This window comes from Pyrgilauda ruficollis, unplaced genomic scaffold (genome assembly GCF_017590135.1).
Source record: "Pyrgilauda ruficollis isolate IOZ18807 unplaced genomic scaffold, ASM1759013v1 scaffold47, whole genome shotgun sequence".
In the NCBI taxonomy this organism is placed as follows: Eukaryota; Metazoa; Chordata; class Aves; order Passeriformes; family Passeridae; genus Pyrgilauda; species Pyrgilauda ruficollis.
In genome coordinates, this window is record NW_024526266.1 from 1,817,674 (window position 1) to 1,831,942 (window position 14,269).

Here is a 14,269-nt window from a genome sequence, read left to right on the forward strand (position 1 = left end):
AGCCACATAGAAAGTTCCTCCTTAAATTCCTTCTCAAAACCTAAGGCCAGAGGAAGATGCTCAGTGGACAGTGAGGGCAAAATGTAAAATTTCTAATGCTCTGATCATGTACCTTTATCCCAGTACAGTCCCCAAGACTCTGAGGTCTCTAGTCCAATATCCTGGTCAGAGCAGGGGCAGCTCTGATCAGACCAGGTTGCTCAGGGCTTTCTTCAGCCTGTTCTTAGATAACTCTGAGGATGGAGCTTACACCATCCCTTTGGGAAGCCTACTTCGAAACTGCATTACCCCATGCTGCAGGCAGTGACTGCTCCATGGCAAGAGACATGGAAACTCCTTGCATGAACTACATATAGATACTTGAAGATATTGAAAGAAAAAAAAAAACAAAACCTGAAGAACAATCACTATTTAAAACATTTTGTTTAAAAGCCAGTTCCCAAAGTAATCAAAAGATTGCTCAATACTTTTAACAGATCATTTATGAAAATTCATAAAGTTGAAATTCAACTAAAAATTCTCATCTAATTGTCTGCAGATGAAGACAGGTTTCAAGTACTAAGAGCTTAATGAGAAAAAGATCTTCGTACTGCCAAATCATCTGAAATTAGTAGGAAAAAAATTAGGTCCCACTGGCAGCCATGCCACTTTCCATTCATTAACCTCCCAATTTCAAGTTAAGTTTTAGCACTTATGTTGATGAAAGAAAAACTCTCTGCAGCATCACCGTGGTCATCAGAAGGTTTACTTTTCAGGTCAAGACTGGAGATAAGAGCAAATAAGCTCTTTTCTGGTGTCAGTCCTTGGTAGCAGCAGCCCGTCCTGGGACTTGGAGGGCTGCGTTCCAAGGCGGAGTGCCCCTAAACTCTGAATTCAGAGATCAGAACTGACCCCTGCATAACCCTTTTGCTGGGTACAAGTCACGTTTAGCTTCTGCTCAAGGGACCCAGATCACAGTCATGTACTAATATATCAGTTCAGCACTCCAGAGAAAGATGGGAAAGTAAGGGAAAGGCTCTGTATTTCACTAAGCTCTAATTAAACAAAAATCCCATTTCAGCCCCAGACAATGTCTGATCTAAAACCCAGAACTTCAGGTGAAGGAAAGTAAGAGAACCACAGGAGAAGCACAAACTTCAAGTAGGTTCAGGGAATTATTCTTCAAGTTTCCTTGGTAATTCTGCAATTTAAGTCTCCTTATCCAAGCATTTCTCTCTCCCTTCCACTTATGGGAACAGTTCAAATAAGACAGATTCATCCACAGTTTTGAGCTGCCACTTGTAAATACCAGTCCATTTAAAAAATGGTTTATTTAACAGGCTTTAAGTAAAATCCAGCCTTCCTCGTTTCTCAAGGAGCAGCATCTACTGCACTCAAACATAATCCTGTAAAGGTTAATGAATGAAATGGAAGTGGCTTTATCTTTACCTGCAAGATAAAGAAGCATTGCTGGCCACAAACTTAATAAAATGGCTCATCTAATCCTAGCCAGCCCAAGCAGTAAAAAAAAAAAAAAAAAAGGCTTGTTATGGTGGATACAGAACTAAAAGGCATCTTGTTAAAGTCTGGATCTGAGAATTAATATGGACAAATAATTGCAGCTCAAAGCAAAAAGGGCAACAGAAAAATTAAACAGATCAATGAATACATTAAAAACTCACTCATAATGGATTTTTTTCTTTAATGCTCACCTTTGAAGAAAGGATTTCAGGTCATGTTACTGAAAGGGTGAACACAAACAAAAATGCCATCTTGAAACAGAAAATCATACTGTTTGGATGCTAAGAGATACCTCTTCACATCTCATTCATTACTTAGAAGCAATGGAGCAATAAGCAAGCAATGGAAAAAATATAATGGACACCAAAGGTAAGATGCAGTTTTTGAACACTGGATCATGATTCAACAGGTGAGTTGACCAAGGCTTCTCCATCCAAAACCTCAAGTTGTTTATTTCCCTCTCTGTAAATCACTGAGCCTTTAGATACAGTTAGTGTCACCTATCCAAAACCTTTTAAATGTCACTAAGATCTTTCAGAGAAAGAGTAAACTAATCTAGAAGAATTTGAAGTCTGAGCCAATGACAGAAACCCACACAAAGCCCCCAAACCTTAGAGCCTCCTCATGTTCCCAAAGCTGGGAATCATGGAGCAGGGAGAACCAGCTTTCTGATACCCAGGCTTCAGAGAGACACCATCTTGTGGTACATTTCTTGGATTTTCCTGTTCTTTTTCTCAAATATGAAAGACTGCCACATTATTCTCTGAAGGCCCCTGACAGTGGTAAAGCAATTTTCTCCATAAATCATTGTAATGCTAACGCAGCAGTTTACAGACTCATCTTTAAAAGAAAGACTTTACATTTATTGCCACTGCCAGCAGAGAGAAGGAAAGTTAAGCTCTGACAACTGCTCTGTCTGGGGGAATAATAAATGGAAAATTTATTCCTTGGCCCAATTCTAACAAAATTTAATATACTTGTGAAAACTGTAAATACTTTGTACTTAAGAGAAGTGAGTGTATTAAAAAGCCATTTAGCATCCTGAGATACTTGCACTTTCATACTGCAAGTGTGCTGAAGTCCCCTTGATGTTACAGCAAAACTCAGTAACCTGCAACAGCAAAGCCTCAAATGTGGTTTGCCTGAACATTCTTCTTGATAATCTGGTGTTCTTGAAGAAAATAAGGGAAAAAGGACAAAGGATTGAAATTTTCCTTCTTTGCCTCTTCTTTCTAAAAGGCAACTGGAGTGTTCCTAAACTTTAATCAGTTTTTTTAGTAACACAACGTACATATGTTTATAGTATTTTATTAGTCCACATTTAAGTCCAGACATCCATAAACATTCTTACCACAAGGCTCTCAGGAGGGTATTGCTGCTGCCCAGTTTCACAGTTTTTTCAACCTATTTGTACACAGTCTTTAATTACACTTTCCACCCTGTTAGCATAGACCCAATTTTCTTTCACTTCTAAACATTAATGTTTTGTAGATAAGGATTATTTAAATCTTTCTCCTTTGTGAATCTAAATGAACCTAAAGGTAATGCATCTTATAAAAAAAAGAAAAAAAAGCTGTTTAAGCCAGCAGATCTTTTGGAGTCATCTGTGAACTTCATCATCTTTTTCCTTTGTGAACCTAAAGGTAATAAGGCATCTTATAAAAAAAAAAAGGCAAAAAAAAAAAGCTGTTTAAGCCAGCAGATCTTTTGGAGTCATCTGTGAACTTCATGTAGGGTTAAAGCAATCAAACCAAACACTCTTGTATTCTATCCATCTGTAACAGCAACGTATTAAAAAAAAAAAAACAAAAAAACAAAACAAAAAAAACCAAACAAATAAAAAAAACAACAAAACCCCAAAGAAATTTAACTTCCTGTCAGTTCTATTTGTATTTCAAAGTATACTTAAAATATGCCTTTAATATACTGCCTAAAAATTTTATGACGACCTCTTATAGTCCATTTGTCTCAACAGCAACAGCTAAACACCAAGACTTAACCTTCTGCCATTTCATCACTGTTTTGTACTACATGCCCAGGAAAACCTTTGAAGATCATTGTAGTGGACCAAATAAACAATAAAACTTTTCACAGCACCTTAAAAGCATTATTTCACTTTTTAAGTACCTTAATTTGGCTCATGTGTGAATACGTAAAAGCTGCTCTTACTTAGTTTCACAGACTCTCTCAACTTCAGGCTATCAGTTAAAATGAAATAAAAGGTGAACACCAGACTGTGTTGGCCAACACATACTAAGTGTAAAATCTTGATTAACAAATTCTGATTTACAGGAACTATTTGAATAGCCAGAAGCCAACAAGAATAATGGCAGCAGCACATTCAAAGCTACTTTACCAAAGCACTTAAGGACATGCTCAGATGTGAACTGTCTTAGCCTACAAGCTAGAACCTCTAAAAATTTCTCAAATGCTTTGATAAATAAAAAGCATGAGCAGGGGAGAACACTGACTTGGGAACCAAGTTATTTTTCAGTAAAATGCATTTAATTATCAATTCTAGGACTGGCCTTTAAGAAGGCTTCACTGTATCTTCATTATAATAGTAACACACATACTTTTCAAACTTATATTTCACCCAAGAATTAGAATGCCTTCAAACATGAGTTGATTTACTGTCCTTCCAGCATTTTCTAAGCAAATACCACAAAAATGCTACTCTTGCAGAATGTCAAGGAGAAGAAAGGGCAAAGGAGCAAAATCCAATCCATGCTGAACTAGTAGCTGAGAAAGTTTGTCTACACTGCAGTGAGATTCCCATCTGCATTTCACTGCAGCTGGTGTGAACCCAATCAGTGCAGGTTAAATATACGTCAGATTCCTGATTACTGTGCTCTGACCTCTGGCTAAGCCGGACATTACACATTCCTTCTACATATTGCAGTAGTTAAGGAATCAATGCTGCTTTAAACAAAATCTGTGCTACACAATGCCTCCAATTTCTTCAATAGTGCAAATTTCTTGGGGTCCCTCACCAAATATTCCAGCTCTTCTGTCACTCTCCGTGTGGCCCCTTTGTAAGGCACTAGATGAAAAGTCAGAAAACCCAAGTTTAATCTGTCTATATTGTCAACAAAATGTTTTTTCCAAGACCTCACATACAGTTTCTTTGGATTTCCTGCTCCCCATATATATATGAAACAGAGATGATACTACTTCTCTCAAGAGACTGCTGTGCACAAACATTTAAATCAGTGAAATGTGCTTGCAAGAAGCTCAAACAGGTCCTGCACATACACCATGCCGAGAAGATTTCCTAGTTAAGATATTCCATCATTTTTTCCACCCCAAGGAGCTCCAAAGACAAACTACCACAAATAAGCAAAACCCCCTGAGTGGGAAGAAACCAGTTTAAGGCTAGTGCTACAGCAATTCCCGTCCTCTTCATGTGCTCCATTATAGCCTGATCCCTAAGGGAGCTGATTCATGGACCTGAACTAGAAGAAACTGATTCTGTTAAAAGAGAGACAAAAGCATTTCACCAGCTATGTGTCAAATTTGGTCCACAGGAGGCTCAGATGAGCTTCAGCAGCAGTACACAGGACATGATCACCCTGCACAGCTGAGACACAGAGGAACTGCTGGCATTGTTGCATTGGCTTTACAACCAGCCCCTCACTAGTGTTCAGCACTACAAACAGCTTCCAAAGCCCAAGACTTCAAGCAATCACAGCTGAAAACAACTCAGCTTTTTAATATTTGCCATTGTGACTGGACCTACCAACAAAATGTAAAACCACCACAGATTCTTAAGACTACCAAACAAGAGGATTGGTTTTTAAAATGCTAGAACTGCATCACTTACAACACAACTAACCTAACATAAAGACAACAGGCTTTGTAAAACAGCTGCTGACACTGGCACCTCAAAGGTTCTGGATTTGGTCTTGACCAACACCAACAGGAATAAGAAGTACTACTAAAGTATCTGAGTGCCTTCACAGATCAATGATAGCCACAAAATTATCACACGCAGTCATACATTGGCAAAACTGTTTTTGGGAAATATGTATTTTTGGCATATACACCAACAAGAACTTGCTTATTTTGGTTATTAAGTCAGCCCACACCCACATGGTCAGCACCAGAGTGTGCCTACCTGGACACTATGCTGGAGCCATTGTAGAGGTCACTGGCGTAGGACAGCGTTGCCAGCGGTCGGACAGAGTTGTAGCGCGTGAACTTGGATAGACACTCCTGAAACTCATCCAGCTGGCTGGTGGTTCTGCTGTCATCTAGGAAGAGGAAGCAACATCAGAGGGGGCAGAAACAGAGTAAGAAGATAAACTCAACAGCAAACAAAAAAAATCAAGATCTATGTCTCTGTGTGGCGCTTGTTATTTGGGGAGGACTCTTGGTCAAAACCAGGCTCTCTCTCATCTCTAGCCTTCTCTGAAGTCATTATGAGCTTTTCAGAGCACAAATAAAATCTCACTGCAATGCTGGGTGAACCTACTGTGCTGAGAATCTGCCTAGAAGTCAAATACAGTTTTGTAAGCTCATTTATTTTACTCACATTCAGAGCCCATGGGCCATATAGATTATTAACACAAAACTTTTAAGCACATCAAAATGCACTGCAAAGGACACATCTAGTTTTCAACAGAGGTGAAAGTATATCCCTCTTCCTGTTCTGTTACAGTATGTCTACATTTGGTGTCAATTACATTCAAAATACTTTTAGTAAAAAATACTTCTCTTGTTATTCCAAAGGCAACAGAGCTAAGGGAGAATCGTTTCAGGGTTGGAGAAGGAAGACAACCATGAAACCAGAAGGCTCTCTGTACTACAAGTTTTTGAAAATTATGACCTTCAACAGACAAGGTGAAATTGAGCCAGCTTGAATAATGATGATAAATATTCTGTGGGAAATGGAACAGTTTACTACAAAAGTTAAAAGTAAATTGCACTGTAGATAGTTGAAAGTCATTCACTGAATTCTCAGAAGTCCTAACTTTTCTTGGTAGGAATGTAATTTTATTTAAACCATTTTAAATTTTAGTATTTTGGAAATAAGGGAAAATTCCTAACTTACAGGGATGCCTCACAAGTAAATCTGGATTTCCAATATGATCACATATCCACAGCCAAACATTAGGTAGTGCCTTCAGGCTTCATAATGACCCCCCCAAAATTGCAGCAATTCTCATAATCCTTTCTTTAATGCTTCCACCCTCACTTTTTTTTTTCTTTCACCAGTGCATTTTAAGGGAACTGCAGCTAACACTGCTGGTTTACAGGTACTGCACACCTTGTCTCCTGCTCCACTGCAGCAGCAGAGAAACCACACATACACACAACAGAGATGAAATTCCACCCACTAGTTAAGCTAGCCTTAGCAGCAGCAAGAAAGGAAACAACAAGATCCATTTATTAGAAAGGCTTGGAAATACCAGGGTGAAAAAAGAGAGGTTCATCTATAAAAGCAAAATCCAGCTGTGATTTCTTATGGGAAAAACACAGAATAATAATTTCTGCACTCTGGTAATTCCTTGCCATCAGAAATTGTTATCTCTATACTTGTAAGGCATTTTGAAGTGCCCCTCATATGCACTGTTTAATGTTTGATCGTATAAAGGAACAGTGAAGGCTAGCAATTAGCATGCTTAGGGGTACTAGCAAATACATTATCCATGTTAGAGGGATGAAAAGGTGCAAAATGAACAAAGTGCTGCTCTAAATTAACATCATCAGCACCTGACCACTACAGGAAACAGCTCGAGAAGCAACACAAACATCAGTCAGGGTTTTTCAAAGACTCCCTTCTCCATCAGCACTGTGATAGGGACAAATAGCTGCTACCCTTCTATTTCCCTCATTTAGAGATCAAGCACACAGTCCTCCTGTAATTTATTCTCTATGTGTGCCTGGAAAACCGAATATTATTTCTCAAGACATTTTCCCCATCCAAGTGCAAGGCCATTTGATAATTACAGTAATGTTATGTCTCCACTCCCTACTCAAACAGTCAGAGGCACTTCTTGCAAAAAGGTTTAAATCCACATTAAATCCCTTTTAAAATGTGTCAAAATGCAGGAATGACTTAGGAGAGGAAAACTTAATCAAGTATCATAGGTTATCCCTTATTTAGGGGAAAACCTGCACTTGCAAATCCTCTGCTCTTGATGCAACTGACACACACAAACACAAAAAAACCAATTTCACTGCATTCATATTTATAGTTCCAATTATGAAGAAGAATGCCTTCTACAAGGGAATGCTGGGAAGAGCCCCATTTGTTATCCTTGGTTAGTAAGTTTTATTTTTACATAAACACAGTTATGCATCACCAAGACAGCTCCGCATGAAAACATCTCAGTGTGAGCTGTGAAAAAGGGCATTCTGCAAAGCACCTGCTAGCACTTCACAGGGATCTGGCTGGACACATGCAATGTGCTTCTCCAATCTTTCAGATATTGAAGTAACCTCCCAACATGCTGCATTCCTTGTTAAAATCATTTTGCTGTGCACAATGAGAACTGAGCCAGTCCATGTTCTCAAGTAGGTAGAAGATGCAGATACTTCTAAGAGTGAGCTCTCCTAAGACATGCTACAAGCCTTTATATTTGGAGCCACTTATTAATTAACTTTAAAATTACTTTTAATTTATTTATTTTAAAGAGACTAAAACGAAATTCATGGTGAAGAAAAAAGCAGATGTTTCTACCCCAGCAATCCTGCCTTGGGCGGTTGGTCCTTGCCTTCCAAGGCTATAAGCAAAGATACTTTGCTGCAGCAACCTGTGCCTGGTTTCCTCACATCCTTAAGTGGTGTCTCCCACCCCCTGAGGGCTGGCTGCTTTCCTCGCAGTCTGTCACACTCAATACGGGCTGCAGCTCAAAGCTTGGTGCTGCAAATCTCTTGCCTGACACAGTCCATTGCCTGAAGCTTTTTTTGCCGAGCTGGTTTCTCCTCCACAGGGGCTACAGAACAACCCTCCTCACGCTCAAGACACAGTTATTTGACCCTCTCATTTCTTAGGAGACTCTTGTGTGTAATTAAGACCCATGCATCCACTAGGCAACAATTATTCTAGCTGCTGTCACACTGTTACTCAATTATGAATGAGGCAATCCAGGCAATTTTGAAAACAGCTTCTAATTCTACAAAACAAGCCTTAAATCTAAGGTGTGCCCCATGGGACAACAGCACTGCTGCACACTCAGCTTCTATAGTCCAAACCATTTGTTAACCAAGACACAATCTAGATAACAAAGGATAACCTCCACATGTCCTCTTGCATGCTAAATACAGGAGAATGTATACATTTATTTTTTACCTCTGCAGCATTTCAATAGCAATGTTTTTAACTACTGGGTTTATACCACATCTAGTGGAAAGACAACTCAACCACTGCTTTCAGGCATTTTCATCTTCAGAACAGGCACCAAAGAAATTGTTGTGGATGTTGCCCTTCACAGTAAGGGATTACAAGGCAATACACATGCCCCTCCAAAGTGACAGGATTAAGTTTTCCAAATTTAGCACCTTCAAAGGTTGGTCAAGAATAGCAAAACTAGATGATTGGAGAAACACAAATATGTATAGCCACATTCTCATGCAAGGGAGAAGTGAAAACTGCTTTCTCAAAAGCAAAACTCTTCTGCAAGAGGTACCTGACATCAGAGGTGGAACACCACACAAGAACTCACCCGAGACACGAGTCATCCTGGTGGAAAAATAGCACTGCTCTAGGTCCTCAAAATGAGCTGTGAGGCGCTTGCGTCGCGAGGCCAGCGTGCTGTTATACCATGGCTGCTTTTTGGTCTGAGTGGGGAAGGGACAACACTTCAGAAAGTTAAAAGCCAGGCCTGGGTTTCACTGCTATAGATTCTACCCAATTATAAGCAATTATACAATACATGCAAATAGGTCAGAACTGTAAAATGACAATAAATGAAGGATCTTGGCACTGTCAACAATTATTTCTTAGGGTCTAACATAACAAAAACAGATCCCTGCTTTTAGACAGTTTGTTTCCTGAACATTAGTAAATTTAGTGATTCTGGCCTCACATACAGCACAGGCAATCCCAAACCTTGGGGAGTCCTGTCTTGCATTTACACAGATAGACAGCATAGACCAACTTCCAGCTTCACAAATCAAACAGACTGCACAACAAATACTCCCCAGATCTTTGGCAGACAGCTCATTAAAAGAGAAGGAAATGTTTATTTTAATGAGTTAGTTACTGAATTACTTCTTTTGAAGCAACTCAGTAACTCTCTGTAAAACTAAGCAAATAAAACAGAAGCAAAAGACAGCATGAAGTTCAAAGGTTAATTGAAAAGAAGTTCCTGAAGCTCATCATTAAAGCCATTTCCCAACCTACCCAAACAGTAATAGTGAGATGTAGGAGCAAAGGATTTAAACTACGTGAGTAATCTTTCCTGCAGGAGCAAACACAGAAAATGCAGTACTCACCATTTTAATCACGAGTGATGAAAAGGAATGAAACCCCCTACTACATAAGAAGCACAAAGAGCTCCTTGCTTTAGGTTCTATTTAAGAAATCTCACATACCACATCCTCAAAGCTAAATTTTAAAATATTTAAGAACCATCAAGCACCCTAATGAACAACATCCTTGAGCAAGTACAAGGCCTGTAATGCTACTCAATGGCACTAACAAAACCCACTTGGTGTCCAACTCCCCCTCAATCCATGCAGGGGAACAGCCTGTCCTCATTATAGCCACCCACCCAGCTAATGAGAACAGAAGTTTACAGCCCACTCCAATTTTGTTTGTACCTGTATGAAAGGCAAACTAACATTTGAGGAAAAAAGCAAACCTCAAGTAGTGAAACCTCCAAGCCACCACTTCCCACACACTGAAATCGTGGCTCACACTTGCCTGTGACAGCACCCATGGTCTTCACAGCTTGTTTCATCTCAAAAGCAGCTCCAACCTCAACACACAACACTGGGAAGTGCTTCTACATCAATACCTTCAAGTACCATTTCCTAAAATTTTAGCTCTTTAAAAGACATTTAGTAGAACACTTCTATAGATTCTTCCTATAATTTTTGTGTACCAGCTGCCAATGTCTCCAGTCTCTCTCAGCACATCAGTAGTGATTTGTGCTCAAGACAACTTCAGGCTCTGAACAATCTTTTCAGTCTGAAGTTAAGGCAAGCTGCCTGAACCACAATGAGTGACACAACCCAAACCCAGGCCTGATCTGCCAGATCCCAGTCCATGCTGAGATGGAATCCATCAGGTAAGAGTTTTCCCGCTGTCTCCCAAGGAAGATCCCTGTGGAGCAGGTCTCAGGCTGGCACCTGGCAACCCAGCTGTGCTGAGAACCAAGCAAGGGGCACTAACCCACAGTCATCAGACCACCCCCAGCTAAGCATTTCAGCCTGCTCACGTTTTGCCAGAATACAGATATTCAGCTTCTATGAAGCTCGCTCCCTGGCTACTTTCTAAGCAGTACTGGACAACAGGAGGAAAAAATTAGAAAATATAGAAAAGATACTCAAGCAACTCTTATTCAATGGCTAAAACTACTTTGGTTGCCCTAGCTGAAAACATCAGATTTGACTCCTCTGTTATCAGGAGTGATTTTACTGTCTGAACTCCATCAGATACTCTAAAGAGTCCTCTAACAACTGTGAAAAATCTTCTTAGCTCCACACAAGCTCCTTATTTCTAGCAGAAAAAAGGTACTGCCCATTAAATACTACCCACAGAATTCCCCAGGGCCTAAGTGACTTGTCCACTATTTACTCCTGAAGCTCATCTTCTGGAAGAGACCTGTCCTAGAGCTTTGTGGTATATAAATTCTTCCCTAACAACATGTTTGTGGGCAATGTAATTATATTGGGAAAGGAAAGCTGTGCAGTCCATCCTAGGTAATTCTTACTACCAGCAGTGCCCAATATGTGATTTTTGCCGTGACCGACAATTAGGGAAAACACCCACAATTTAATTTATATTCTTAAAACTCTTTTTATGCTAAAGTCTTGCTGAAATTAGACTACCTTTGAACAGAAGTGTTTAACTTCAAGAGTTCTGTCTGAACTCCCCATCCAAATATATATTAAAGTTTAATTTGAAAATTTGTACTTGAGAGTACAGATCTTGCAGTCTTGAGGACAAGAAATCACATTGGAGGACAAAAAAGATTATTCTCATACAAATAAGGCTGTCATACAGAATGACTAGAAAGTCTAGGTTGTTTGTTTTGTGAGCTCACCAGCAGAAGAGCTATGCTATTAATTTTGGCTTTGAAACAGGAAGTACTGAAACAAGTAATGTCACTGGAGAACAAATACACTGCAGCACATCAAGAGTCCTGAACAAAAAACCCCCATGTACATTACACCTGCCCTCTGAAATGTGGTAGAACTACAATTCTCTGTTCAAGCAAAAACCTCCGAAGACCAGAGGAGCAGGAACAACAAGCACTTTCCCACACACTAGCAGATGGAATTTTCTAATTACCAATTAGTTACATAGCTGTATTTAAACATATATGTGCCCAGGTGTTTTTTTCTTTACATCAAATAAGATCCAACAGCACTTCAAGCTAATTTACCAGTTTCATGCTGGTGTGTGCCAGGGATGGTCCACCACCACCAGAGAGCACCCAAGGCACAGCTGGAATGTGCCCAGCAGTCCATCTGCTCAAATGAAAGCTGTAAAACCTTCCTGGAACTGTGAGCTGGGTATGAGCGTCACCTCCCCAGCCCAGCTGAATCCCTCCAAGGTGCAAGACTACAGAAGTGCTGTTTGGAATTTGGGAGGTCCTATTGATCAGACAGTTTGGAGGCTGCCTGCCAAACAGCTCCACTCCTTATGCAGCTTTTTACCCTCTATATGAATCTATAATGGTTTATAAAAGGCCCTGATGAGGACAAATTACACAACTGTGACTCTTTCTTTGTTTCCAAAGTTAAGCTTGATCTGCAGCTATTTAAGCCAAGGCAAAGGGTTGGGGATTTATATCCCTTCCCCAGTGCTGGCCACATGGGACACGAAGAGCAAACTGTATCCCCTCTGCCATGGAACAGTCAGCTTTAAGGAGAAAGTCAGATGTCTAACCACATTACACCAGGTCTCTCACACCACTGGGCACAATCAGCCCTACAGCTGCAGATGCCCATACAACCAGTTAAAAGCATTTTCAAGGCTCCAGCTGACCAGTACTCTGCAGATGGATGCAGGTGCACCTCAACCCTGCCCAACCTCCATGTTCACCCTCCCATTCCCCCCATGCAGACATTTATATATTATCTTACCTGAGAACTGCCACTGAAGCCTGGAGGCTGGCTATACTCGGTGGAGTCAATAATACTACTGCAAAAATAAAAGAAATAGTCTGCTTAAATCACTGCACAACCATCCTTTATCATTTTTAACCTGTTTGCTATTCCCTCCTTGACATTCTGCAGCATACTTGCCTTTGAAATCCATTTTACACAAACAGGGAACACAAGGTTTTATTTTGTTTGGGGGTTTAGCAGCGATTTTTTTTTTTATATACAGAGTTTTCCTACAGCAGAATGCTGTCACACACAATTATATGTAGTGCAGTCAAATAATTTCTAATTAGAATGCAAATGCATATCTTTCGTATGAAATATGCAGCACAAGGCATTCTGAAAATAACATGCTACCACTGGTTTTCAATCCCTTATAAAAAGGAAGAAAATAGAGAAGTCTAACGCTCTGGGCATTTGAATCAACACTGGAAAGGGAAAAGCTAGAGAAATCAGTGTAAGACAGACATCAGTTTAAACAGGCAATTAAGGAAATACAGAAATAACCTAAAAAAAAAAATACTGACACCCAGGATTACTATTATTAGAAAATACTACACCATATTATAGTATCTATAATGACATGACATACCTTTTAAATCACTGTTTTCAAAACACAGCATAGACATGCAAGCTCAATGGAATTTAATTTTCAAAACTGCAAAAATATCTCCTGATCCAAGCAGAAAACAGGTGGTTCAGTGCTCTTGGACATACAGGCAAAAAATTCAGTTCCCAGAGAAAGACACCAGAGCCAGATAAAAGCACACTTATCACTCACACTTCATATACCTCCAGGACAGGTAAAGATTAGCATACAAGAACACGATTTTACTGATTATGCAGAATACAACATGAAAATCACCATGATTATTTTCTAAAAAAATTTTGTAACTGCTTTGTTTCTGCTATGTCATTTGACTTGGACTGAGAAAAAACTAGCTGGGATCATTGTTCTTATTACTCTCAGTCTTTCTTATGAGATAACCTTAGATTTTAAGCATTGCCTGGGATAGCTGAAGGTTTCTTTTAAAATCTTCTAGAAGACTGCTGCAGGTCATAGTTTCAGTACCAATTCCTGCTTATACAGAGGCTAATAGAACTTGTGTAAACTTGAGAATCTTGGTCATAAACAAATTGGTTTGGTTGAAATGTCGGCCAGGGCACCTCTAAGTTTGGAAGAATGAACCAATGGTATCAGTGCTTAAATATTTCTCTGAATGTTTTCAAGCTCCCCTAGAAGTGGAGGGAAGTAGAAACAGAAGATGAGACATAACCACTGATGAGACTTAAAAAACTAACTTGGAAAATGAGACTGACTGGACTTCTGTTCCAGGCAAGACAAAAGCTGCAAACAAAGAAAATCTGAGGGACAAAATTCATTATTTGTGGAAGCTATTGTAAGGGAGAAAACAGCAGAGCCATTTCAGGCATGGCTGAGGACAATGAACTTTAAATTAGAATGTGGCTGCATGAAATAATGAAA

General features: G+C 39.6%; 1 protein-coding gene across 2 annotated transcripts in view; it reads right to left on the reverse strand.

Annotated features, from left to right (window-relative positions):
* The window catches only part of COP1 (COP1 E3 ubiquitin ligase), a 123,019-nt gene that overhangs the window by 79,160 nt on the left and 29,590 nt on the right, over positions 1-14,269 (reverse strand). For both annotated transcript variants that reach the window (XM_041479024.1, XM_041479025.1), the window contains 3 exons: positions 12,763-12,820; positions 9,171-9,285; positions 5,618-5,753 (listed from right to left, as the gene is read on the reverse strand). In XM_041479024.1, the coding sequence (XP_041334958.1) occupies positions 5,618-5,753; positions 9,171-9,285; positions 12,763-12,820 (309 nt within the window). The remainder of the gene's footprint in view (positions 1-5,617; positions 5,754-9,170; positions 9,286-12,762; positions 12,821-14,269) is intronic.